The 25,858-nt window shown below is 46.1% G+C and overlaps 1 protein-coding gene across 1 annotated transcript; it reads right to left on the bottom strand.

The window, feature by feature from the left end:
- Positions 1-2,595: 2,595 nt before the first annotated feature.
- Positions 2,596-8,420, bottom strand: HEBP1 (heme binding protein 1). Its single transcript, XM_035341219.1, has 4 exons — positions 8,251-8,420; positions 7,966-8,104; positions 6,450-6,630; positions 2,596-5,130 (listed from the first exon to the last, which is right to left on the bottom strand). The coding sequence occupies exons 1-4, from the start codon at positions 8,326-8,328 to the stop codon at positions 4,959-4,961; spliced, it is 570 nt and encodes a 189-aa protein (XP_035197110.1). The 5' UTR covers positions 8,329-8,420; the 3' UTR covers positions 2,596-4,958.
- Positions 8,421-25,858: the final 17,438 nt, after the last annotated feature.

Here is a 25,858-nt window from a genome sequence, read left to right as displayed (position 1 = left end):
CACCTAAACCCCAGTAATATCTTTCAGGATGTTGTTTCTGGGATGTCCTACTTCCATTTGTACTTTTGAAAAATTGCCACCTAAAATTCAGGTTCCTGAACCCAATCATCTGGATTGCATGAAAGATATGTCTGAAGCTGCCCCAGGACCTACAGCCACTGATCAGCCAGACCCTGCACTTACTCTAAGAAGAATGTGCCTCCTTCCACGCTGGTCACTCAAGTTTCTCCCCATAGAAACTGAGGGGTGGGCAGAGACAAGGGTCAGGGGAGCAGCATGCACCCACCTCTCACCTGGGCACGGACTCAGACAAACACTGTGCTAGAAATCAAGCAGCATTTGCACTGACCTATATTCTGCAGCAGCTCCCACTGAGGACTAGGAAAAAGGCATCCGCCACGGCCAAAACCTGTCTTGTGCAACAAGAGAGCAAACTGAGCACAAAGCAGAGAGATTATGAATGAGCTGACAAAACCAGCCTGCTGCTGGCATAGGCACCGAGCAGAGACGGAGCAGCTAGATTGGAAGTGTTTCATCCATTACTGTCAGAGAAGTCACTTTTATCACTGATCCTGCTCCCATAAATCAAGTTGCCAAGCAATTTTATAGAGATGTTATACATCCAAAGCTCCTTATGGTCCCGTTAAGAGATGCGTTTCTTTTTTAGCTCGGTGTGGCTGAAATGCTGTCAGAGAAGAGAGCCACTGCTCAGAGTGCTGTTATAAAAGAGGTAGTATTGTAATTACAGCAAGAGGGATGATGCGAGCTAGGAGCCACCATCTTCTTCCCTTGTCCCATTGCCTCTGGGCAGCCTTGCAAAGATGAAAATTTGCTGCCGCAAGCACAATAGCTGCTCATGCACCCTTTGCCATGGTGATTGATGAAAATGGAGGAATAATGATGTTACTTCTCCATTCATCATAAATCAACCATCCCCTCAAAGTGGCTAGGGAATCGTAAGCCTGCCCAGATTTATATGGACAACTTAACCAATTAGCTCTTTTATCAAGGCTGTCGTCTTCTTAATGCAGTGTTAGATATATTTAGGCATGTGCCTACAAAAGAAAGTATCTCTGAAGCTAACAAAACTCTGATCCTAGCAGATTAAAGCCCTGGTCTGCAAATGTTTGCCCTGTGGCTGTGTTTGCATTGGCAAGTTCTGTGACAGCAGAAGCTGACTAAGAGCTGCAAGCATTGGGTCTGGAGCCCCCTACTTGTACATAACCTATATAGGTATACATGAACATATCCATGTACTTATACACACACACGTACATTTATATTTTGGTATATATGGTTTGGAGGTTCAGGAGAGATTGATCGTGCCCGCTGGGCCAGCTGCCCCCTCCACACATGGTGGCTCCGCTGTCCTGCCCCGAATGCACCAAGGCGATGCTTCTGAGCTTGGCTCTGCTGAAACATGGCCCGACCTGTGGCTGTCCCCATTGCCGTCACAGCACTGCTCCGTGCCACACAGGGCTCTGCTGGCACACCTCACCCGCACACCAGCAGCCCCATTTACCGCCCCTCATTTGGGAGGGAGCGCAGGAGAGCGCTCTGAGCATGGGGCTGGGTGCTGGCACCGCTGACAAGGGGAAGCATTACAGCTATTAGCTAATTATCAGCACTGTCTCGCCTGTTCCTGGCAGGCAGAGATAACCCCCAGCCCGACCTCAGCTGCCTGCATCCCCCCAGGAAGCAGCACCGGCTGCCGCAGGGATGCCAAGAGCACAGGCAGAGACGTGGCCCTCGCTGTGCTCACCTCCAGCACCAAGCAGCCCCCCATTGCACTGAAGTGTTAGAGCAAGCCTTTTGATTTCCCCTGCCCTGTCTTCTTACATCCACGTTGGTCTTGGGTCAAAAATCCAGAGCATACCTCTGGCTTGGTTAAACTCCTGGCCCCAGCAAAATGAGACTGCCAGAGCACCTCTAATGGCAATGGAGCATCCACCCAGTGATGGAGACATATCCAAAAGCTGGCTGGCCCTGCTGCCCAGAGCAAAGAGCCAACCTGCTGGAAACCTCAGCCAGAATACTCCTGCCCTTCCACATGCAAGGAGCTCCTTGCCAAAGGATGGAAGGATGCCACCAACAGCAAACTGACCCAAAATAAAACTGCACAAATGCATGAGGAAAAATCTATCTCGGTCTACTACACACAGCAACAAAACACCCTGAGCCACGCTGTGCTAGAGACCAGGGGAATATTTAGAGGGAGTATCAGTACAGTTGCATTGATCCTGTATTCTGCCTCAGGTTTCCTCTGCTGTCCATCATTGGAAGCTAGCTGGACCTTCATGTGACAGTAACATTTCTGAATAGAAGTGCATGTTGAAAAGCACAGTCATGAATATTTGCCTGAACACCATGAATCCCAGCCCTTGGAACACAGAAGCGAACACACAGTTTTCCCCAGGTGAGTTCTCCAAGTTTCTACAGTAACACAAATCAGTCAAAGCCTTTAGGTGGCTAACACCAATGGGAAGAAAAAAAAAGAAAAAGAAAAGAAAAAAAAAGAAAAAGAGAGATTAAAAAGAGAGATTACTCCATCAGCTCCCACTTCATATAGTCAGATAACGCAAGGCCACACCAAGATACCCAACACAGCAATTTATTGGAAAAAGCATTATGACTACATACAAGATACTGTGACATGATTAGTAGCCCAAACTGGCAACCAAGAGTCTTACGAATCAACAACTCTCACTGAGCTCACAAAGTCAATGATCAGCACAAAAATCGTAATTCACAGAATTATTATATTTATGTAAAACTCTAGAAAATGCAGACAGAACACAGGCATCTTTGCTTGTACAGAAAAGGCAATTGAATTTGCGTAAGCTTTTGATATCAGTAACATTGTTTATGAAACTGTACCCTGTTTACTGCATGTAAAAGGCCAGGAGCAGGACTGCACAGGCAGAGCCTACAGATCTGACCACTCTCACTATTGGGTAAGACGTGCTTGCTCTCTATTCAGAAAGAGTATGTGTGTTACAAAAAAACCAGCTTCCATCTATATCGTGCTGTTGAGATGTGCAGCTCTGTTCACACCAGGTTTATTATTGTTTTTCCCACCATCTGAGATTTCACAGGAGAAATTTTGAAAAATTTAAGGATTTTGATCATTTCAGTACATTCATTGTCAGTATCCAGAAAGTCAGTCAGTCTGTATGTGACTTCTAAAATCAACCCAGGAATGTATAAACAGTGCAGCAGCACACCCCTCCATTCCTCACCCATGCAGGTAAAAATAATATGTGACATGAACAGGTTCCTTTTGCACAGGGGATGGCCTTAGACGGGCCTTTGCTCCTTTAAGGAGCCCTCATAACCTACCACATCCTTGATTTCCTTTTGATTTCTCTTCCCCTGTGCTGCAATCACTAACCATGGTGAATAGCTTTTTCCCATTTTTTTTTTTTTAATTAACTCCTCATCTGCTTTTTACCCATCCTGACTAGCAGTTCTTGCACAACAAGGAACTGAAACTCTGTTGTGAGGTCCACAGCAAAGTTCTTATATGGCTCAGCAAAAGAGAAAAGAAAAAAAACATCAGAACTTCAGGTTTTCTCCTATTACAGCTAAGATTTGTTCTCAAAAAGAAGGCACAGGTCAAAGAGCTCAACTGGTCATAACCCAGGACTCCATCAGAACAATCTCTCTTTCAGCTCTAGGAGGAAAATGGCTTTTGGAAAGCACCTGAACTTTGAGGCACTTTAGCATCATAGGAATGCATCTCTTTTAGTGGAGTTAAAGAATTATACAAGTACCCACTGTAGCACGGTGCGTGTGAGCCTGTCCCCATTACAGGCATTCTGCGTCCTGCCTGTCAGAGAGCTGACAACTGAAATGCTGGTTTGATGCCTGCCAATTAAACATGGACAGTGTTCCTAAAACAAGACCCACCCTTACTATTGTATTTGAAGTTTCAGAAAGGCTACTTATTATTTGGTGTAAATCCCAGTTTTCAAGAACCAGACTTTCTTTAAAGACAGCTGCTCAGAGATGCTTTTCTGAAATTCACAACATTTAAGGAGAGATTTTATAAAGATCTGCACCCACAGTAGTTCCACTAGATGCTCACCATTCTTCAAATGCACCCTCAGATTGCAAATAATAGGTACCCGCTTTTTTCACAGTTTGTATTTTTCTAATTCAATTAGATTACCCCCTGCATTTCAAATCTGGCCCTTGTGTAGGCTAGTTTTAAAGAAACATTACACACAAGTAATAGGAAGGTAATGAAATGATCTTGGGGTCTCCATATCACATTGTCCAGCTGCTGGTTGAAATCAGGACAAAACAGAACCCAGAATGTCCCACCTTGGACAGAAGGGACAGCTGCAAACAGAATTTTCCCTCAAATAACTTTTCTTGGTTGGATGACAGAAATGTTGCTTTCCCACATACACTGGAAAATGTAAAGGATGCCTATTTTCACTGCATTGTTTTGGTAGCAATGCTCATGTCCCTTTACAGCACCTTTCAAATGGCACAGATAAAAGCAGAATCTTACAGCTTCAGCAAGCTCAAGAAGATTAAAAAGTCCCTGTATGCACTCTCGTCATGCTCCCCTGCCTCCTCAGGTAAGACTAATAGTCTGCCAGCACTTGGACATGACTCCTGTCAGGCACCAGTCTTGGTAATTAAGTACTTCAGCTGTCTCAGCAATGAACTCTGGGAGCATGAGGGAGATAAAAGCAAGCCGCTGAGAGATCATGTGAGTCTGTGTGGTTGAGGACTCAGTCTTGAACGAAGGAGCACGATCATCGGGGGGGGGGGGGGGGGGGTATGCAGTGCTCTTCTAAAATGGTTAGTCCTCAAAAGAGCGATGCACAGGTACGGAGGGAGGGGATAATGTTTTTCTGCCTCTGCCAAATTGTTAGTTTATTTTGAAGAGGGACGTGGCGTGGGGAGGCTATTAGTGCAAGGCAGTACCACCCGGATCCGGATGCTCACTCTTTCACAAACCAGACCTCATTGCGTCGTCCATAAGGCTTCATAGGGGGGTCGTAACCATTGCAGAAGTAGAAATCCTTGCGGTACGTAGCTTCACTTCCCAGAGCAGACTTCAGCTTGGCAGCATAGTTCACATAGTCCACCTCTTTGGCGTAGCCACCAAACTGCCTGCAAAGAAGCCAAACATGGAGAAGTGCTTAGCAGCACTGGAATAGCACAGCACGGAAGAAAAGGAGAACAATGCACAGCTACAATATATTTAGCCACTCGTTTTGATCCAGGTCCTGCCAGCATGCACTTGCGTAGGCACCATTCTTTGAGAACCAGCACACTCTGTCTGCAACAGATCAATAGTCTCAAAGGTCACACAGCCAGGGTACTGACAGCCACTGACAGACCCCAAACGGACCCATGTATATCAGTCATCAGAATGGCCCTGCCCTTTGAATGAATGCCATATCACAGGAACAGCTCCCCAGAGAGCAAGGTTATCTCCAAGTCTGCTCAGCCCACAGTCCTTCCACCAATGCTGTCAACAGCCATGTTCACTGGGGTGTGAACAACCGTCTGCTGGAAGCAAGATCGTGAAGGGAAGCCAAACTCTAGCTAGCCCAAGGAAAAACGGAGGCGGGGAACAGAAATGTTAGCAATTACAGCCCACAATGCTATTTTAAAGGGGTGGGCTGGAATTGGTCTGTTTTATGTTTATCTCCCACAAACAGAAACTGTTTCCACATCAGCTTGCACCTAGCAGCCCTGCTTTAGGGCCAAGGTTTGTGACAAAACAGCCTGTTGCTGCAAAGCAACCCACACCCACAGCAAAGGCCAGGCAGCAGTCACAGGCATGGGAGGAGCCAGCAGCCCAGGACAGTTCAGTCAGCCAAAATAGTTCAAGCAAAGAGGCAGGGGAACATCCAAGGGGTTTAAAACAGGGTAAATAGCTTATCACTACTGTGATGGTGGCCTGAGTCCAGCTTAAGTCAGTCAACAGCCAAAACCATTCAAAGGCGATTTGAAGCAATGCAATGGCCACTTGTCTCCATGATGGGTTCTGACATTTAGGCTTCAGCTGACTCCTATAATTTGATGTGAACCACACCAAGGGACATCCTTGATGACTAAGAACCATCTTGATCCCAGAAAATGGGGAAAACAATGGTTTTCTGAGATTAGGAATGACTCAGTCCCTTCCTATTCACCCTCCCTGGCTCTTCACCTCCTCAGGTGAAACAAAGACCCTTTCAGGGCTAACCCCTGCACTTGTTTTACCAGTTAAAAAAAAATCCACATTCCAAATATGTGCACCATGAATCAGGACAAGAAATGACATAAAGCACCTGCCCTCACAGTCTAGAAAGATCCTGCCATCTCCTTCTACCATGTGCATCCCCTGTCCAGCAAGTCACCTGGAAAAAACACCACTGCCCTTCAGAGCACCCCAGAGACCTGAGCATTTGTGACTGGGAATCCCAGGATGTGTTCCTTACGTGGAATAAATGGTCATCTCTGGTCTCTCTTCAATCTTTATGCTTTCATCGGTAGGACAAGGAGGACTGGCTTGAAACTGGTTTGGGATTCGCAGATAGACCTTCACTTTCTGCTGTAAGGATCCATCTTCAGCAGGAAAGGCAGTGATGGAGACAGGAGCAGTCATGCCCATTCCAACCCCTGAACAAGACACACAGACATTACTACAGAAGCCTAGGTTCTCAGGAACTCAAAGCATTAATAGGGGATTCATAAACGCTACTTTTGGTTTAGCAAGGCTCCTCACCATGATCTTCCTGCACAGTCAGTTGAGAGAGTGGGGTACTCTGAGGCATGCAGAACAGCCTTCGGGCATTTGCTTCAGCCAAACCTCTCTCTCCACTAACTACACGAGGAGCCTGGGAGGTAAAGGCCCCAGGTGACTGACTTCTGGATGGTTTTTCATGATTGGTTTTGTTTTTGTGGCTCTCAACTATATAGCTCATGCAACACTCTCTTCTGACAAATCACCTCTAACACAACAGGACCTACAGTTCTTGTGAAGTGGCACATTTATATATGAGTATTTAAAGACATGAGTATTTAAATCATTATCATCTATACTTAGTGGTGAAGCCACGGCCAATACTGGGTGATAAAAGCTTTCTCCCAAACCCTTCCAAATGCTTCCACAGATCCAACGAGTTCCAGTGCCCCAAAACTCAGAGCTGCTCTGGTTTTCAACAGTCCATACTCTCCCCAGTCCTGGAACAGCACACCTCTTTTCTGCTCATTACTTCCCGAAGGTACATGGCGTGCAAGAATGTTTTTCTTCCTTCTTCTTTCAGCAGTAGTGGACCTGCAACTTTTCAGCGGGGCCATGCCTCTGCTGTGATCAGCAGTTAAGTTCTTGATCAGACACAGAACAGGCTGAGATCAAGACATCTCTCTCATTTATTTGTACACTTTGATCCCATACCTGTCTCGATGCCATGTTGCAGAAGGTACCCTTCTCCTACAGCAACAGAGATCACCTTTCTGGACCTGTAGGGCTGTAAATGCCCTCTTCTTCTCTATCCACCTCCTATTCCCATATAGACTACGTAACTCCCTCTACCATGTGCCTGAGAAGGGTATGAGGTGCCTCAGATCTACTCTGTGGTCTTCTCAGCCCGTTACGGATGATTATTGATGCACATACTTCAGTAAGTTGAGAACTAGAGGCAATCACCTGGAAGCACTATTATAAAACATTGCGAAGTACCATTAGAAAGCACGCTCATCGTTCCATTACCCTTTCATGAATAAAAATAACCAGGCTACACGATAGAAATTCAAGGTCATTAAAGTTATTTCCCTGCCAACGAGGGCAGGCTTTCCAGGCGTGATCACGGCACCGGAGCGCCCCAGTTACCCCGGATTTCACCAGCTACCGTGCACCCTGAGAGCCGTGGCAGGTCCACGCCTGCCTGTCCTTGCACTACCCCAGCCGCAAGGTAGCACACTCCTGCTTGAACACGCCGCCCGGCCTCTCACCCTTGTCGTTGCTTCCCCCGACGTACTTGAGGAGCTTCAGCACCCCTTCCTTCGAGGCCTCGTCGAAGGGCTTGCCCTCCACCTCCACGGCGGCGAACTGCCCGCCTTCGCACGCCCTCTCCTCGTAGCTGAGCTGCTCCTGAGGGAAGGCCAAGGGTCAGGAGCCGGGGCGGACGAAGAGGAAGGCGAAGGGGCAGAAGCCGGGGCAGAAGCCGTGGGCAGCCTCCCCCCGCGCTGCCTCCCCTCCCGTGGGCCCCCCGCCCACCCAGCCGGGCCGCCCCCTACCTTCTCCCCCTTCCTCAGCACCCGGTGGGGCCATGCCTCCACCGTGCTCAGCAGGGAGTTCTTGATCATGCCCAGCATGTCGCCGACACCGCCCGGCCCGGCCCGGCCCGCTCCCCCCGCAGCGCAGCGCAGCACGGCCGGCAGGGAGCGGCCGCGGGCCGCGGCGGGGCGGAGCGGGGCGGGGAGAGGAGGGCAGGGGAGGTGGCCGGGGGAAGGGGCTAAAGGGGGCCCGAGGGCTGCCAAAAGCGTGGGGGAGTACATGGAGGGGGTGTGGGGGGGCAGGGCTAGCTCTCCCGAAACTGCAGAAACTCTGCCTTTGTTATAATTTTTGTTGTCAGTTTTGCTGTGTTATACCTGGCGCCATGCATGTGGGTGAAGCCCCCCGTGACGGCCCGTGGGGTGCAGAAGGGCAAAGCAGTCAGTGACCAGCCGAGCCCAGCGGCTGTGCTCAGACCGGCAGTGACAGGGTGACGGGGAGACACGGATGCAGATCTAGTCATCTATTAGCCATTATAATTTGGTTTGTTTGCTGTTACACAAGAAGCTGCGGTTGCAACAGACGTTGCGTGCTGCAGGTTGTTTGTTTCCTTCTGGAACAAGTGGTGACTTTCTCCGTTGGTCTGAGTTTTGCCAAAAATACGTATTTGTACCTATCAATGGAGGAAAACGCGGACTGGGTCAGACCAGAGGTCCATCTGAAGGTGCTGGTGGACATTTGGGTAAAAAGGCAAAGCCCGCGATGGCCTGGCCTGGCCTCCCACCTCCAGCCCTCTGTGGCTGAGAGACTTCCCTGGGCCAGACGTCTTATCGTCCTGTTCCAAGTAGTCCTTGGTGGATTTTACACAACTTTATACAACTTCAGGTTGCCTGGCGAGATGCTCGTGTCTGAAATGTGAACAGATAATGAAAGCTGACATCTGTGTTGTATTTTTCCTCCAGAAAGGCCGAGGTGGCCACTAGTCCCTGCAGCCCCAGGCACGGTGTGCAGAGCAGCCCCTGCAGGGAGCAGCAGTGGTGCAGGCGTACAGCTGGTGTGCCAGCACTGCCTGCAGCTCCCAATGCAGGGCAGCAAGGAGGAGGTTGATGCGGCCTTTCTTCCTCTCCTGTTATTCACTGTCATTTAGGAAAATATATTCTGGAATCAAAATAGTCTACATTTCCTCAGAAATTGTGATGAAAGCTTTGCCAAAAGCATGACTGTATTTTTAATTGTTTTTTAACCACCCTTTTTACAGGCTTGATTTTTTTCCTTTTCTAGTTAAACAATGTTTCGGATTCCTAAGCAAAAAGCAAGGAGAGACTTACCAAATTAGGGTTTTCTTATTTTCTGGAAACCTGAATTCAGAATTTACACCCAGGAAATATTTACCAGATTGTTTCATACACTCCTCATACTCCCCACTCAACTCCCAGATCCCAGCCACAATGCTCACTGAGTTAATTCTTGTGGTTCGTTTTGAAAGATTTCATATGAAGCTAGATTCTCCCCTTCCCTCTTAAAGTTACTCCAATGTCACTGAACTTCTTTCCATATACTCAGGCCTTGGGAATCCTTAAATCCTCACTATTTATGACTGGAGACTTTGCAAAACAGCTCTCATGCCAGCCTTACCACAACCATTTAGGCATAACTCATTCTTTATTTTTATTCTCATAAATTGCTTCATTCAGACCTTTAAAAATAGTTTATTTTCTCTTTGACTCTTGTATCTATGTTTCAGCAGATTTCAGGTATGCAGTTGGCTACAGTGCTGGATAAGAATATCTTTAGAGACCTGAAGAACAAGCACACTCTGTCCTCCATTCAGTGCATAACTTGATTTCTGGACTGTTTTTTGTCACCAGGAAGACAGGAAGCCACAGACAGGCAAAGACAAGCTGAAGGCAGGGTATTCTGTGTACTCCCTGAGACCTTGGTAGTATGTAGTTGTTCTTTTTTATATAATTTAATTGTGCTAAAGGATGTGGGGCAATGTCTGAAGGTCTGTGTCTGCATGTGGAGAAGATGCTCCATGAATCAGACACCATTTGAATTACCAGTTGGACAGCAATTGAATTACTTGTGATTTTGGAAACCAAACCGTCTCCTATTTTGGAAAATTCTTCTAGACATCTATTTATGCTATTAGGTATCTAAATAGTTTTGGAAAAACATCCCATTTTCCAAGGGTCTTGTCAGAAATCACTGTGATGTCTTTCACAGTGTTGGAAGTTTTGGACATATTTGTTGAATAGCAAGGTTTTCAGTGCTCGCCTTCAGGTAGCTAAAAGAAAGCTCTCTGCAGAATGAAGATGTTGAAATTTGGTCCCTAGAATCTGATAACATCGTCACTCTTGAAACAATATGCATAGACCAAGTTTCTCCAACCCCACCCACTCTCTGAACACATGAACTGGGCATTCTTTGCACTGGTGGAGAATAGGTTAAGGCCATATTTTAAAACACAGCTTCCTCTCCCCCTTCCCACCCAGCTGGAAGTACAAAGCACTGATCTATCTTCCTGCGTTCATCCGGCATTCAGCACTTTTGAAGATTGAATTCCCCAGCTGCTTCTGACAGAATGCTGTGAAAATAGGACAGAGAAATTCAACTGATCTTTATAGAAACATCTTACCCTGGTAAGCAGAAAGAATGACTGCATAGCCTAAAGGTATTCACACTCAAGTAGACTGAGCTTCTCAACTCATTTTGCATGGGACACAAAACAGCCTTCACTGAAGGATCAGATTTGACCTACCAACGTAGATTTGAAAGAGCAACAAAATGCAGAAGTTCTGGTCACCTCAGTAAAGCCTTCTTTTATGTGCTTTGCTTTATTCTGTCTAGCAGCGTCCTGTCAGGAAAGGCTTAAGCAGGTGCAAGAAAAAATAAAAATAAAAAAATTATAAAGATTTCCTTTTTTTCTCTGGTAGAGAATTAACTCCTCTGAAGTCTCCTGCGAGCATACAGCCTTCTCCTGTGCATTGGGAGTCTCCGCAGCTGCGTATTTCCACGCCTTTGGCTCTGCAGAGCATTAAGTCGGATGGGGAGGACAGCTTTGCTGATGACGTTGAGACGTTCATTGAGTTCTTCTAGCCTTTTCCTTATCGACTGGACTTCCCTCACAAGATTGTCCACAGCCGCAGACACAGGGCGGAGACTAGAGAACAGTAACACAGAAGAATAACTCAGTCTGGGGGCTGTTCCTGAGCATGCTAAATAAATTACCAGGCTACCAGGCCTTGTGTTTCTTGGGGGGGAGATGGGTAACTGAAAGAGCTGGGAGCAGTTGGCTAAAATATGCTTACAAAACACTCATGTAAGATGCCCCTTTCTGAGCCCAGAAAATCATGAACTGCAGGACCTGCGCGTGCAAACGCTCTTTCCATTTCCGCCACAGCACAGCTGGCTCAGTGCAGGTTGACAGCTGATTTATGAACTCCCCTAAGCACTTCACAGCCCTGCTGCTTTCAGGGAAGAGATGAAAACCATCCTGCTTTGCTGGAGCCAGTGGGGCTGAGCACTTGAGAGCAGCAATGTGCACGAAATCCTGTGGGGACTTCCCAGTGAAGGGCAGGCTGCTGCCTGCCACAGTGCCAGTGTGATTGCAGAGCAGTGTCTGCAGGCTGTGCCTCTCCCCGAGCTGAGGAGGGGACAGTTGGGTTTTTCAACAGGATTTAGCAAGGTCAGGGCTGCCCTGGTGCACTGGCATGCCCTGTCCCTTCCTTTGGAAGGCTTCCTCTCAGTCTCCCCTTGGGTATTACCAAGCTCTGACCATCATTCCAATCTCACATGATATTAATAAGTATTAATCAGCCTCACTGTTAACCAGGAACAGAAGTGGAGGCTGGACCAGTGATTCCCACAGGCTACTGCCAATCCTCAGCACTTAAAGTGGACCAGCCTGTGTCCTTACCAGCGAGCTCTTACTTCAAAGCCTGATGTGGGAAATGTGGCTGAATAGTCTCATTTCCTCTCCCTGCATGACAGTTCAGGAGTCACTAAGTCAGATCTTTCCAAATATGTAAGACAATGTCTGCCCTGAAAATCTTAGGCACCAGTAAATTTCTGCACTGGGGGTATGAAAGTTGTGATCAGTTCTGTGCTAATAACATCCCCATGCAGGTGGGGAGAAATCTACTTGATGACAAAGACCAGCATATGATCTATGTACCATATCCACCTTAAACCTTAATTTAATATTGTGTGACCTTCTCATTTGTGTCATTTTATCCTTGCAGCCTTTCCTTTTCAACTGGCTCAATGCACAGTGGTTGTGGAGAGATTGTTTTGGGTGGTGTTTTTTTTTGTTGTTGTTACTGTTTGTTTGTTTTGGGGTGTGTGTTGCTGTTTTTTGTTTGGTTGGTTGGTTTTTTTTGTTGTGGTGGTGTTTTTGTTTGTTTTGTTAGTTTTTTGTTTGTTTGTTTTGTTTTCTAAAGAGAAATCTGAGCTGTGGAAGAGAACCATTTGCTTTAGGAACATCTCTGATTTAAGAGAGAGTAGGTTTCTTGTAGTTCCCCATATTCCCTTCTTCTCTCTATCGTGCTCTGCCTTTTCCACTGTTTTTTTTCCACTGGAAATGTCAGATTAAAGTAACATTTGAGTGTGTTCATTAGGAAATATTGCCTGTAATGCCAAGGGAGAAATGTGACGAGATGGCTAGAGAATAGCTTCCACTGCTTAGGTGTTACAGAGGCTGAAATCAAAACATCACAGGCCAGCTCAGCTTCTTCTCCCTACCCTGGGGCCAAATCCATGTGTGGATTTGTAACACAATTCATTTTTTCCAGCCTGTTCTCACACCTCACAGCAATGAGGTGTTGAGGACAGCCTAAGTTTTCTTCAGGGTAATTCCTACAATGCAATCGTGGCAATTGGCAGTATTTCCCAATAAACAGTGAACAGTATATTCAGTTCACTAGGGTGCTTAGAGCTGTTAGCACAACAGATACCAAGAGTGGGATTCATCTCCCTGCAGCTGACCAATCTGAAAGCTAAAGAAGATGAATCCTGCTCAAGCCATGACACCCGGGGCAGGACTGAATCACGCCTCCAGATGAAGGGAATTACCTGGAGATCTCCGGCAGTAAAGCGTTTGGGTTGTTCAGCAGGGTGTGTTTCATTTGCCAGAAGATGCTGTTTCCCCATTTCTCAAGTGTTTGAGTAATGCTGTTAACACCTTCTATGTTGACCTTGTCAGCTAGGTTAGAAGGACATCCATGAAAGTGAGGAAAATAAATTTGACAGAATAAGAAAACATGAGCCAGTGGTCTTAGTTTAATTCTCCTCCTCTTCACCTCAGATGAGTTGCAATGAAAATATTCATTGCCAAATATCAAATATAAGGAGGATCTAAATTAAAAAGCAGATAACTCTCTCTCGCTATGTAATTCTTTGCCTCCTGTTGCCAGAGTTTTCTGCTGTCACTGAATGCCCCAACTGATTATTTCTAAAATCATTTTTCTCTCCAAAAATCTTAGCAGCTACCCAGGAATCAAGAAAGACAACTCATGAGTGAGCAGTGTGTGTCCCCCTCCAAGGGAGAAATAGGCAAATCTTCAGCCCTGAGTTAGCTAATGCCTCCCAGGTTGACCCACCACCACCTCTTACCGCCTTCTCTGTAGTCCCATTTCTGATACTGGTCCAGAAAGTCCTCCTGGGATTTACAGCAGGGTAAGAAGATGAAGAAGAGGAAAAGAGGAATAGTCACCATGATGGTGGTTTGTAGGGCCTTGACCTTCCCTTTGTTCTGTGGAGACAGAAAATCTTGCTAACTGCTTTATTTTTCTTTCCCCTCTTTCTCCATCTTCCATCTGTCACCCCAACACCACCTTTCTCTCTGATGATATATTTCTTTAAAATGTTTTAAAAGTTGCTCAGCTGAGCTTTTACAGAAGCACAGGGGCTTTTTTTTTTTTCACAAGTACAAAGAGCCTTACCTTTTTTTCAAGCCATTGAGTGGTACCAGAGATGCTTCCTCAACTGACAGCAGCTAGGAAAGCCACTGGAACAGCCTCCCCAGAGAGGTTGTGGAGTCTCCTTCTTTGGAGATATTCAAAAACTGCCTGGATGTGATCCTGTGTAACATGCTTTAGGTGACCCTGCTTGAGCAGGGGGACTGGACTGCATGATCTCTGGAGGTCCTTTCCAACCTCAACCATCCTGTGATTATGTGATTGTGTGAAAGTAGCTTTGCTTCATATGTAGCCATGCTGGGATAGCACCTTTTAGCCATGAATGCTTTGTGAGTGTCAGGAGAAGGCACTAGGAGGTACAAAAACAGCTGCATCCCCACTTTGCAATTAGGGAAAGAAAGGTAGGTACAAAGTAGTGAAGCAATTCATGAAGGATTTAATAGAGGCAAGAGTAGGAAATTGTTCTCTTTGACTTGATCCACAACCCAGCTGCATAATTGAGATGTTGCCCAGTGATGGGCCTCAAAGGAAAAAGGGGGAAAAAAAGAGCAGCAAAGCAAACAAAACAAACAGAATAAATAAATAAATAAATAAAGACACAAAGCCATGTGCTGTCTCTCCCCCTTCGCAGGGTGTGCTCCTCCTGAGCAAATCTGTAGAGTAGGCAAGGCAGGTAGATAAACTGATGTAACTGATGTGAAAATTTACCTAAGATCCTCATTTTCTTTCAAGTTTACCATCATTTCCAAGCCAACAGAAATCAACCCTAACCTACAGGCCCTCCTGGACAAATACCATCTCCGAATGTAGGAGGATAGATAAGTCTCTCCACAGTTTACTCATCCTAATTTGTTATTCTGACTTAATTAAGTAGTCCTTCAGTGTTGAACCGGTTATTTTTATGTCACAGAGAGCTGTTGCGGCAGAAACTGGCTGGAAATATCAATTATTGCACACAACAAATGAAAAATATGCATTGCCAAGTTCATGAGTTCTAGTGATGACTTTTCAGTCATCCGTAGTCACAGTGATGGAGGGGCTCATGTGAGAAGTAGGCACATTGAGAAAACCCAAATTATTCCCCTGTTCATGTGCACGCATCAAAAGTCTAAGACCTCACTGCAAAATACGAGAATGTTAAATTGCTTTTTTAGTATCATATAATCCTCATCTCCTCACCATCAGGGAAGAATTCAGCCACCTCAAAACCTACTAGGAGCTGTACCAGATAAAGCAGAACATAAATAAATCATTTTACTTTGTGCTGTTCTTACATTCAATCACTAGTGTATTTTAATCGAAATTGCATTTATTTTTCTGTATATTTAAAATAGCAGTATGAATATAGCCATACTGATGGAAAATGTCATGCTACTTTAAAAATACTACTTTCCACCTGTCAGGATGTATTTTGTATTCTTCTAATTGCAGTGTTCATTTAAAGGAAAAAAAATAAATTACCTTCTTCCTATCTCTCACATATACACACCTCTTCTTCCCCCCCAACTCACCCAGAGCTGCCAGAATGCAGATCTTTAAGAAAGCTTGATGATACCACCAAGGCACATAATGAAATGGTCTCTATAGACACTCTTGAAACTATAACCATTGACACCAAAACTCCTCTGCCTCCCTGCCTTTCCAGATAAATATTCCAGCCTTTGGAGGTTTTTGTTTTTGTGTTTGTTTTTTCCTTTTGATGACAATGCACTGCACATGCCTTTTCAATCTTCCTTGGTGGGAAAGGACTTCCCAGACGCCAGTGTCTCTAATTGAAAATGATTTTCAAATGCTGCCAACATCAAGGAGGCAGTGTGGCTTTCCAGCTCATTTTAAAACATCCTGAAGAGATTTTCCATTCCTCACCCTTTCCACGTACCACTTGTTTCAATACCCCAGGGCAGGGATATTTTGATCTTTCTTTATTTATTAAAAGAAGGGTTGTGATAAGTTCCACCTGCATCTGGTACTGAAAATCCACCCTACTTGACCTCAAACCTTTTAAAGCATCAGATGTTCAAATGGATCACAAGACACACATGGTCTATCTGCAAGGTCCCTCATGGACCTAAGTCTTTGTAGCTTTGCTCCCTGCATTCCTGAATGCCTGTTGTAATTTATTATCATGATAAACATCAGGTTGTAATCATCTTTGAAAAGGGTTCCCATATCTCAGATACTTACACAGAAATTAAGCAGTCTTCTTTCTCTTAGGTGGAATCATAGAAGACAAATGGATCTTTACTAACAAGGTTTTTAGCAGAAAAAGTCTGTAGGGTCATCTGTAACAGGAACCAGATGCCTAGCCCATGGAAATTATGTCTTCAGATCTGTTGCAGTATTGCACTGGAAAATACTGTCAGGGTAGAAAGCAGATTCACAAACAGGGAAAACACACACATCTTCGGATGAAGCTCTTTTCTAAGTCTGGAGAATAGCAATGATATAGTAGCTTTGTTATTGCTACTACTAATTACAATAATATGGCATGCTCTCTGTCAGAAAATTGCATCATGTTCTGCCCTTGGAGCAGGGTAGGCGCAGTGATTCACTGCCTTCATCTGAAAGCAATGAAGACAGACGTACTCGTGTCATTATTACCCAATATTTTTTTTTCTTCTTTTGGCCTCTCAGTTCCTCACTCTGACATGATAAAAGAGCTCCACAAGCTCAGTACCCTAAGCACAGCACAGCCAGGATCAGCAGTTGTGCTATCCAAGCCTGAATCTCTGCCCCAAAGCAAAAGCGTGCTGCCAGAATTTGAGCTCCCATCCTTGTGTCCCTCTGCCGTTCACCCTTTCTGTTTCTAGCTGCTCCAGTACGCTCCATTTCCAGTGCTTATCCTTCCCTGCACACAGCAGGGAACTCGACAGAGCCCTGAGATTTCACTGGTACCTGCCCCAGATTTCAGCACCCAGAGGGAAAGCAGGTGATGACTTGACTTCCTCACTTCCCACAGCTTGTGTTGGCTGCTAGGGTATCAGGGAATTTTCTAGGTTATGCTCTCCTGGTGCCAGACACAGCTTCATTTCAGAGAGGAGTACATGCTGCCTCTGCTGCAGACGTGAGATGTTGCATTGTGATTCAGAGCTTGCCTGCCCGTGTACATCAAAAAGGCTTGAAACCTCTGCCTGCGCTTCTGTCTGCACTGAACACATACTCTCCTGATGCCGTGTGTGAGCATCCCAGTGTATCAGCTCAAGCCCGTGCTCGCTTTGAGGTGAGGATTTTGTTGGTTAGAGATAGTAGTCACTGTAGTGATCCTAAAATGAAGGATTTTTTTTTGCTGCAATATTGGACTGCAAGTGAATTAGCTTTGTGGTTTGCATTTGAGACCCTTTCTACTCTCCTAAGTTTCCCAAGTTCCTTTCAAGCTTCTTTAAAACTAAAGCTGAAGAGTGATAATGGATTTGAGGTTATTTGAAGAGGAATAGAATATACTTTTAAATAAATCAGGGAGTTTGATATCAGGTAAATCATAAATACATAAAATATAACTCATACCCCAATGGTAATGGACATTTAAACAACAAAGTAAGCTTAAGACTCTCAATTTTGTAAAGTATCTCAATATATAATAAAGGTATTTTGCAGGCTGTTCAAATTTCTCTATTTACATATGAAACACTTCAAGGATATTTTAAGGTTATGTTACTTACACATACACAACTAAAATTTTATGTTTTATGGATAAAGTCAAGGAAGTTTTATGTGCTATAAATGAGTCTCATATTAAAAAAAAATAAAAAAATAAAAAAAAAATAGAAAAAAAAATTAGTAGCTGTGCAATTTCTCAGTTAATGCCAGTTCTCCCAGAGCTCGAAAAGACTCTGATCCCAAAAAGACTCTGAGCTGTGTAGAGGAGAAAGCTGCCAAGCCTGCGAGTCCAGAACAAAGAATGTGCAAGCCCTACTTGTGAAGCGGGTGGCATTTGTTAGCTCTCTCAGCAAAAGAACAGGGTAATATAAACATTAGCATATGGTTGTAGGATTATGTAATGGTGGAAAGATCAAGAAAAATGCCAAAAGCAATTTAAAAATTGGAGCCTACAGTATTAACCCAGCCACGCTGGTACAGCTGGAATATCACCTGTTTCAAAAGTCCAAAAAGTTCAAAAGTTAGTAATCCACTGTAATGTATTATCCCTTTGTTTATATGCATGTGGGTTAAATGCTGTACACACATGCACACACATCTTTGGGTTACATGGCAGTAACAATATCTTGACTTTTCCAAGTTTTAGAACATACCTGAGTTGACACCAGAGTAACAGTAGTGCTTTTGCGTATAATTAAGAGTTAAATTGTTCGTTTTCTACCTGCATGCTCTGCAAAAGCAAAGAGAACCCAACTCCCTCAAACAGCCCGACCATCCTGTTAACACAGGGATCTCAGAGGCAGGCATCCCGATGCTGAAAAACAAAGCCATCCAGGTGCATAGCACACATCCACTGAAAATCATAGCATTAGTAAATGTTTGGAGGAGGTAATTTATACCTTCTGCCTCTTCTCCAGGTGTATGTTTTTTTCAGGTTATGTCTTATCTCCATCTCTCTCCCAGTTAGAGCTCAGTGCTCCCTCTTAAGAAGTTTCCTCTCTCTCCCTGGACAGGCATACACAGACCTGGTACTCTCCATGTCTGTCTGTCTGTCCATCTGTCTCTAAGGATCTGTTCACTCTTCCTTTCTCCCTCCTTCCTTCACTTTGGACAGTTCTATTTCTCCAGAAATGTAGGTAGCAAGCCTCCAGCCTCCAAGTCTATGCCACTCTGCACACGTTCCCTCCTCTCACAGGTGCCTTTAGAGTTCCTCAACCAAACAAGCTCTGCCCTAGGTGCCTGGATGTGTCTCATCCAGGTGAAGAAAGCAAACATTCCTGGGAAAGAAGGCAGAGAAGGGCATACAAGCATTACCTGCACTCTTGAGGACAGTCCTTCTGTGTTGAGGCTTCCAAATCTCTGCCTCCTTGCTCCTCTTCTCCTCACCACCCCCTTTGCATTTCAGCTTGCAATGAGTGACGTGTCCCTCGTCATTTCCCTGCTCTCTGCGTTTCCACAGCCTTTCCTTGGAGCCTCCTCCAGCTGCACCTCTCCTACCCCTCCCTCCCACTCCTGCAAGCTGGCCATCTCCCCCACACATGGCAGCCTCATGGGAAGGGAAGCCTCAGCGATGGAGCCCCTTCTGAAAGCAGCCCTGCCCGCGAGGACACCCGTATCTCTTTGCCCCTGGTTCCTTCTGGACAGCGCTCAACCTCCCCAGCACAGCTGTCTGACTTCTCCGACTAGTCACAGTTTCCACTATGCAGTGCTCCGCTGGCTGCTTGAACCCTCCAGCCATCCAGCCATGAATTTGCTAACCACGTTGTTCCTGCCTTTTAACAAACATGCCAATTAATTCCCTGCTGATTAGTTCATTCCCGATGCTCTCTGCCAAATCTATTTCTGGTGGAATAAACAAGGAGGGATGAATCGGCGGCAGGGTTATTATATTTTTCCCTGCTCCTCCTCTCCCAGGTCTGTGCCTGCCAAAGCAAACAGGCTCAGGTCTGGTCAGTGCTTGATAAAAAGATTCCCAAAGAAATAAATGCAAGGTGTTAAAGGGATGATTGTTGTGAAGCACGAGGTGGGACCCCGAGTCTGGTCCCGTCTCTATGTCAGACTGACATTTTGCAGTGGTTCGGGGATGTGCAGCCGCCACGGCGGTGACCCTGAGCAACACAACTGCAGCACACCCAGGCTCATGACTGGACCTACCAAGGCACTGCTTGCAAGTGCCTTGGCCAAATCTGCATTCTTCCTGATATTACTTCTCCAGTATCAGCTGGCAGCAACACCCTCTCTGCTTCCTGATCAGTCTATTCTATTTTAACTCTTGTTTTCTACGGCCAAAACGTCTGCACTCGGCAGTGAGAAAAAAGATCCTTTTCCACGGGGCAAAGGACCGTCCAGCTGCTCAGAATAACAGCCGACATCCAAAAATGAAGGAGCAAGAGGCTGTGTGCAAGTGTTACAGAGAGGCAGATCCCCAGCTGGAACAGACTCAGTGATGCTGGTTTACCCAGGGTGAGGAGCTGATCGGCAGGAAAGCTTAGCGGCATCCTTCTGAGCACAGCCCGTCAACATCACTCAGCACTAGCATTTAGCCAACCATTTAATCCCACTCACAGCAGAGTTCCAGCCAGGACCACAGAAAGGGATATGTACATTTCTGACACCAGACAAGGACAGCTCAGACCGCTTTTGCCCACCCCCAGTCCCTCTGGTCTGTGGCAAGGAAATTTCTGCCTGATTTACAGAGCCTTGCCACTGAAGCAGCAGGACACTCATTTGCAGAGTTATAAAACACTGGTTTTCTAAAGCAGCCCACAATATGAAGGCTTAGCATAGACCAGCCTCAGGAGGAACTGGAAAGCTATTTTGTCAGGGCTCAAACAAGCAAATAAAATGTCCAGGCAACAAGAAAATAACCCAAACAATCATCTGTCTCCAGCTGTTCCCTGTTTAGCACAGGGCAAACACAGTCCGGTCATGCTGCTGTTGTAGCTCTTTGAGAAGAGGAAATGAATTGCTGTGGGACAGGGTGGGATAGGGACACTGGATGAGTGCAAGAAGCCCTCCAGGGTGTCCACATGGACACCAGGGCCCAGCTGAGCTCTGAATGACCCTGGTGGAAAATCCACACAGGCACAGCAGTGCATGCTGAAACAGCCCAAACCCAGCCTGTGCTGGGGAAGGGTGGCAATGTGTGCATGACGTCCTGGTCTCACGTTGGCAGCAGCTCTTGGGGTTCATAGAGGGTCGAAGGACCCAAGGAAGCTGCAGCCCTTCCCTTCTCTGCTGCCTGCCTTGTACCATCCACATTTCCAGTAATGTGAAAGAAGAGCGCTGCCCAGCCCACCAGCACCCATGTGCCATCACTGCAACAAGCTAACCAGAGATCAGGAATGTTGTTAATAAAACCAAGCAATGAGAAACACTCCCCCCCCCCCCCCCCCCCCTTTTTTTTGGCACATCTCTATGACTGTGTTGTAAGCAACCGCAGGGCATTTAATTTGATCTCCTCTCTGAGGACTGCCACTTTCCGTTGTTTTTCTAAACTCAAGCAGTCTCAGTCTGAATCTTGCTTATGACATACAAACAGGCTGTTGCATGTCTGTCTGTGGGTCTCTCAGGTGACAGAAGAGCTCCGAGACAGTTAAATCCCTCTGGCCAGAGCAATACCTGCAGAAACATTTGCGCTTTTCTCCCTAGAGCCTGGTCCAGCCTGCAGCCTTTGGGCAGGTGCAGATTCAGCAAGCTGAAGGCAAAAGAGGTTCAGATCCCTCCTTCCTGAGGTCCAACAGCCACAGCAAGAGCTGCTCCCACATCAGTGCTCTGGGCATGGGAGCCTGCAGCAGCGCTCAGACCTCCCATGCCAAGGCCAGGTGTTTGCATAGTGAGACCTGGCTGTCAGAGAATGCCTCAAAGACCAATATGGGGGCCACAGGTCTGGCTCTGCAAGCCTGCAAAGCACTTCAGAGCATGGACTGACCAGGTGTTATCTAGCCAAGCTGGTTAGAGGGAAGAGGGAGACTCCCAAGAGTGCATCAAGGTGTTTCACATCAGAAATACCCACCATTTCTGCCCCCATGGCCGCACACAGGTACACCACACAGCCTTGGGGCTCCACAAATTAAACATCTGCAGAGCTCCAACTATCGTTTGGCCTCTTGTTTATGCTGAGGAGGATTCAGGGCTGGAACTGGTTTAAATGCCTGGTCTCATTGAAAAATCTCTGCACATCTGCACTGCTTAAACTTGCCTGAAATACTCTTGCTGTAAGGTACCAGAAAAAGTGTTTTGCACCTGCTAGGAATGTTATCGCCACTTTTCCTGTTGACTTGCTTTTATGGTTTCTTCCTGATAGTTTTCACTGCTTGATTGCATTTTATTTTGTTATTTGAACAAGCTTTTCCTATCTATTGCAGTGTCTGCTCCCGTGTGAGTTCTCCATCCAGGAGAGACTCAGCCAGGTACAGGAGGAACAAGGGTGGTGCTCCCAGCCCTGCTCACATAGCCATGGCCAGCCCTGCGAATGAGAAGGGTAGGACGGGTAAAAGCATTAGCTTAGCACACATAGGAGTGCAAAATACTGGGTATTTCTTCCCTCTGGACAGCTGAGAACAGCTGCTCCAGCTGTTGTGTGCATCTCCCAGCTGGTTCTCCATACAAGAGTGAGCCAGGCCTCCATCACAGCACAGCGTCCTGGCTACCACAGCTGACTGGAGCAACAGGAGAGAAACATCCTTTCTTAAGTCTCCCCTTGTCACCGTTTCCTCCACAGACTCTCACAGGTTCTCAAAAGTTCCTTAAGTGGGGAGGGTGCTGCCATGAAGCCAAAGGCAGCTGTGAGTCTCTGTCCCCTTCAGCTGCCAAGCACACATTTGATAGCCCCGAAATGGCTGCAGCAGGGACGGGGACTTTCCCAGTGGCCAGCCACGTTGACTGTGCATGGCTCCCTGCTTTGGGTGGAGAGGGCTCCAGCAGGATCCCTGAGGCAGGCCATGGTGAGTATGTCCGTGTCAGACACCCAAAGCACACTGCGTGCTGCAGGCTGGAGCTGCGGGACAGCTGCCTGCCAGGCTCCTCCTGGAGGAGACGTGACACAATGGGCCACATAGTGGCCATAGGGCCTATCAGACCTTGCAACACAGAGAGGCAGAAGGCGATGAAGGCCCGTACCTGGCTGGAGAGCAGCAGGTGGAACCTGTGTCGTATCCATCGCTCCAGCACAGGCAGAGAAGCCCACAGATGCAAAACCAGATAGGACATCCTGGTGCCTATGAGACAGGGGTGCAGCACAGAGCTCTTCTTATGGTTGGTGTAAGCTCCCAAGCCACATGGGTGTCTGCTGCCTTCCTGGCAATGAACTGATTTCCTAAAACAGCACTAAGTACCTACGGCTGCCAACAACCCCACTTCTCCACACATGGGAACCTGAATGCTTGTTCTGTAGGGTCAACAGACCAGAGGTGAGCTCAGCAAGGACTCTCCCAACATCACATTCCCTGCCCCAGCTGCCTCCGCACCTATCCTGCAAGAAAGAGTCGGGCCTAGCGGAGCAGCAGGAAGGAGCTGCTCCATTGCTGCAAGGAGCTCACAGAAGCTACATGTGACACTATCACTTTTCAGTGGGCAAGATCAAAAGGTCAGCCATCAGCTGCAAAGAGGGAAGAAAACTGGTCCCATTCAGACCATGCCGAAGGCAGCCGATGTTGGAAAAAGAAGGCGGGATCAGCAGGGACACACCAGGCCAGCATCTGGCAGCTCTTGCAGAGGAAAAAGGGCAGCACTTACCACTATACAGAAAGGGCAGCACTTCTCACTTGTGGGACATTCAGTGTAGGTTGGTCCAGTGGCTAAAGATGAAGAAAATTGAATAAAAGGACCTTAAGGCAGATGGGGGATGATACATGGCCAGTCCCAAAAAGAAATAAAGGAGGAGAAAAAAAAGAATATAGCTACAGCCTGGACGCAGGCTTAGAATGCATTATCTGGGACTGCTGCACAAGGCAGCTGCCCACACACATCATTTTCCTGTTGCTGTTCAAGGACATCACCCCTCTCTGTTCACATGGACTGACAGAGAAAAGGTAATGCAAGTGGTGACACTGAAAAGCCTTCCTACTTGTGTGTCACACCATTTTTGAGTCAACTGCAAAGTATCCTGCACTGGTCATCTTAAGCTTGGATATTGCTACAGATTGTGTAGTCAGGTGAATAATGCATACCCATTTCAACACACCAGCATTTAAAAGGATATGGGTCAGGTCAGAAATCAGGCATCTAGCAGAGCACAGATAGTTTACCTCAGGCAGGGAGAACCTAAGCAGGACAACAAGTGCCAGTCTGGACAGAGAAGGCTTGCACAAGTATAATACTGATGAGGGGCTTGCAGCTGTACGTTTCAAAAAAAAAAAAAAAAAAGTGTTGCAACCCAAAGCTCTCAGACTTCTATGCTTATGTCCCAATATCCCATTTTTCAGCATTTGGTTTCTTCAAAGTGCTTTGAAAAAAATAAATAACAATTCATGTAAAAGCAACATTCACATAAATGAATGATTTATTTGCAACTTCAGTTTTATTTTCACAGCTTTTTGATTTATATTAGTACACTTGACAGGTCCAATTTATATGCAAATCAGCTAGCATTCACAGTGTAAAGAAGAAAAACTTCATTTTTCATGCTTTGGATATCATTAAACTCTCTGAACACTTTGCTCAGCCAGATGTTCCTCAAATGCATCAGTTTTTGCTGCAGATCACTTGCCCTTGCTATCCATTAGGCTCACAGAGATCTCAGGGATTGGGGAAAGAGAAATTTTTGTGGGTATGCATGAATTTAAGAGTGGGTTATGCTGTACCACAAACAAACGAGCACTGTAAACTACAGGCTCTCACAGTGTATGTGTGTGTGCCTGATGTGAGAAGACCACAAATGAGGACAACAGATTTTCCAGTTCCCAGTTCTGGCTGTTTTCTGTTGTGACCTTGCTCCCAAGTCTAATTGGTGCCAGAAGCATTTTCTTAGAAAGAGCTTTTCTGCATGACAGTTCTTGTCCCTGTATATCACAAGATTTTCTAACTGAGACTTGAAAAGCATCCAGGATCTCTCCCGTAAATATTGACATAGTTACAGGATCACTACGGCTCCTAAATCAAAAACTGGAGGAGGGGAAATGGCAATATGGAACAGGAGTGTGTACTCAGAAAGACATAGAAAGGAAGGAAAAAGAGTAACTCTGATGTTTTTTGCAGAGTTTGCCATCTGGGATAGTCCCACCATGTGCTGTGTTCTCAGGAAAGTCCTGATCTGAAGCCTGATGACATCAATGGAAAAACTTCCAGTGGTACCAAAAGGTTTTGGATCAGGAGCTACTTCTTTTCCCCTCTTTCAAGTTTTTTTTACAAAATAAATAAATAAATAAATAAATAAATAAATAAATAAATAAATAAATAATCTCTTCAACAGTTAAACCACTTGGTGTCTCTCTTCTGCTCCTTCCTTGCTGTTATTATCTAAAGAGTTTCAGGACAGACCTGGACAGGAAAGGGTGGTACATTATTTCCAGGAACAGAATAGGGGGAAAGCAGCAGCAGCAGTTGCTGAGAAAACATGATGCAGTCTTTAGCTAGTCAGACTTTTTTTTTTTTTTTTTTTTTTTTTAATGTATTTAGCCAATTCTATTCTTTTCCCTGACAAAAGAAACAGACTTGAAAGCTCTCATGCAAATCATGACTTGAAGAAGTGCTGGTGTCAGAAGGCCTGTGTGTGGGGCTGGGAATCAGGGAGCCTGAGCCTTGTGGCTTTGGGGAAACCACAAAACCCTCTTTGCTCAACTTCCCCATTGTGGGAAGGGGAGACTTCACTCGGGTGCTTGCCTCAGAAGGCTACGGTGAAGATGGAGGAGAGTTTTGGAAAATGCCCTGGTGGTCACTTGTACAGTAATTAAAAACATAAAATATTCCGAAACAAAACCAAGACACAAAATAAGTTCAACAAGGCCAAGTGCCGGGTCCTGCACCTGGGGCACAACGACCCCAAACAGAGCTACAGGCTGGGAGATGAGTGGTTAGAAAGCTGCCTGGCAGAGAAGGACCTGGGAGTAGTGGTTGACAGTCGGCTGAATATGAGCCAGCAGTGTGCTCAGGTGGCCAAGAAGGCCAGCAGCATCCT

The sequence above is a fragment of the Oxyura jamaicensis genome, chromosome 1 (genome assembly GCF_011077185.1).
Source record: "Oxyura jamaicensis isolate SHBP4307 breed ruddy duck chromosome 1, BPBGC_Ojam_1.0, whole genome shotgun sequence".
In the NCBI taxonomy this organism is placed as follows: Eukaryota; Metazoa; Chordata; class Aves; order Anseriformes; family Anatidae; genus Oxyura; species Oxyura jamaicensis.
Note: the sequence above shows the minus strand (reverse complement) of the source record. Positions and strands in the feature narration are given on the sequence as shown.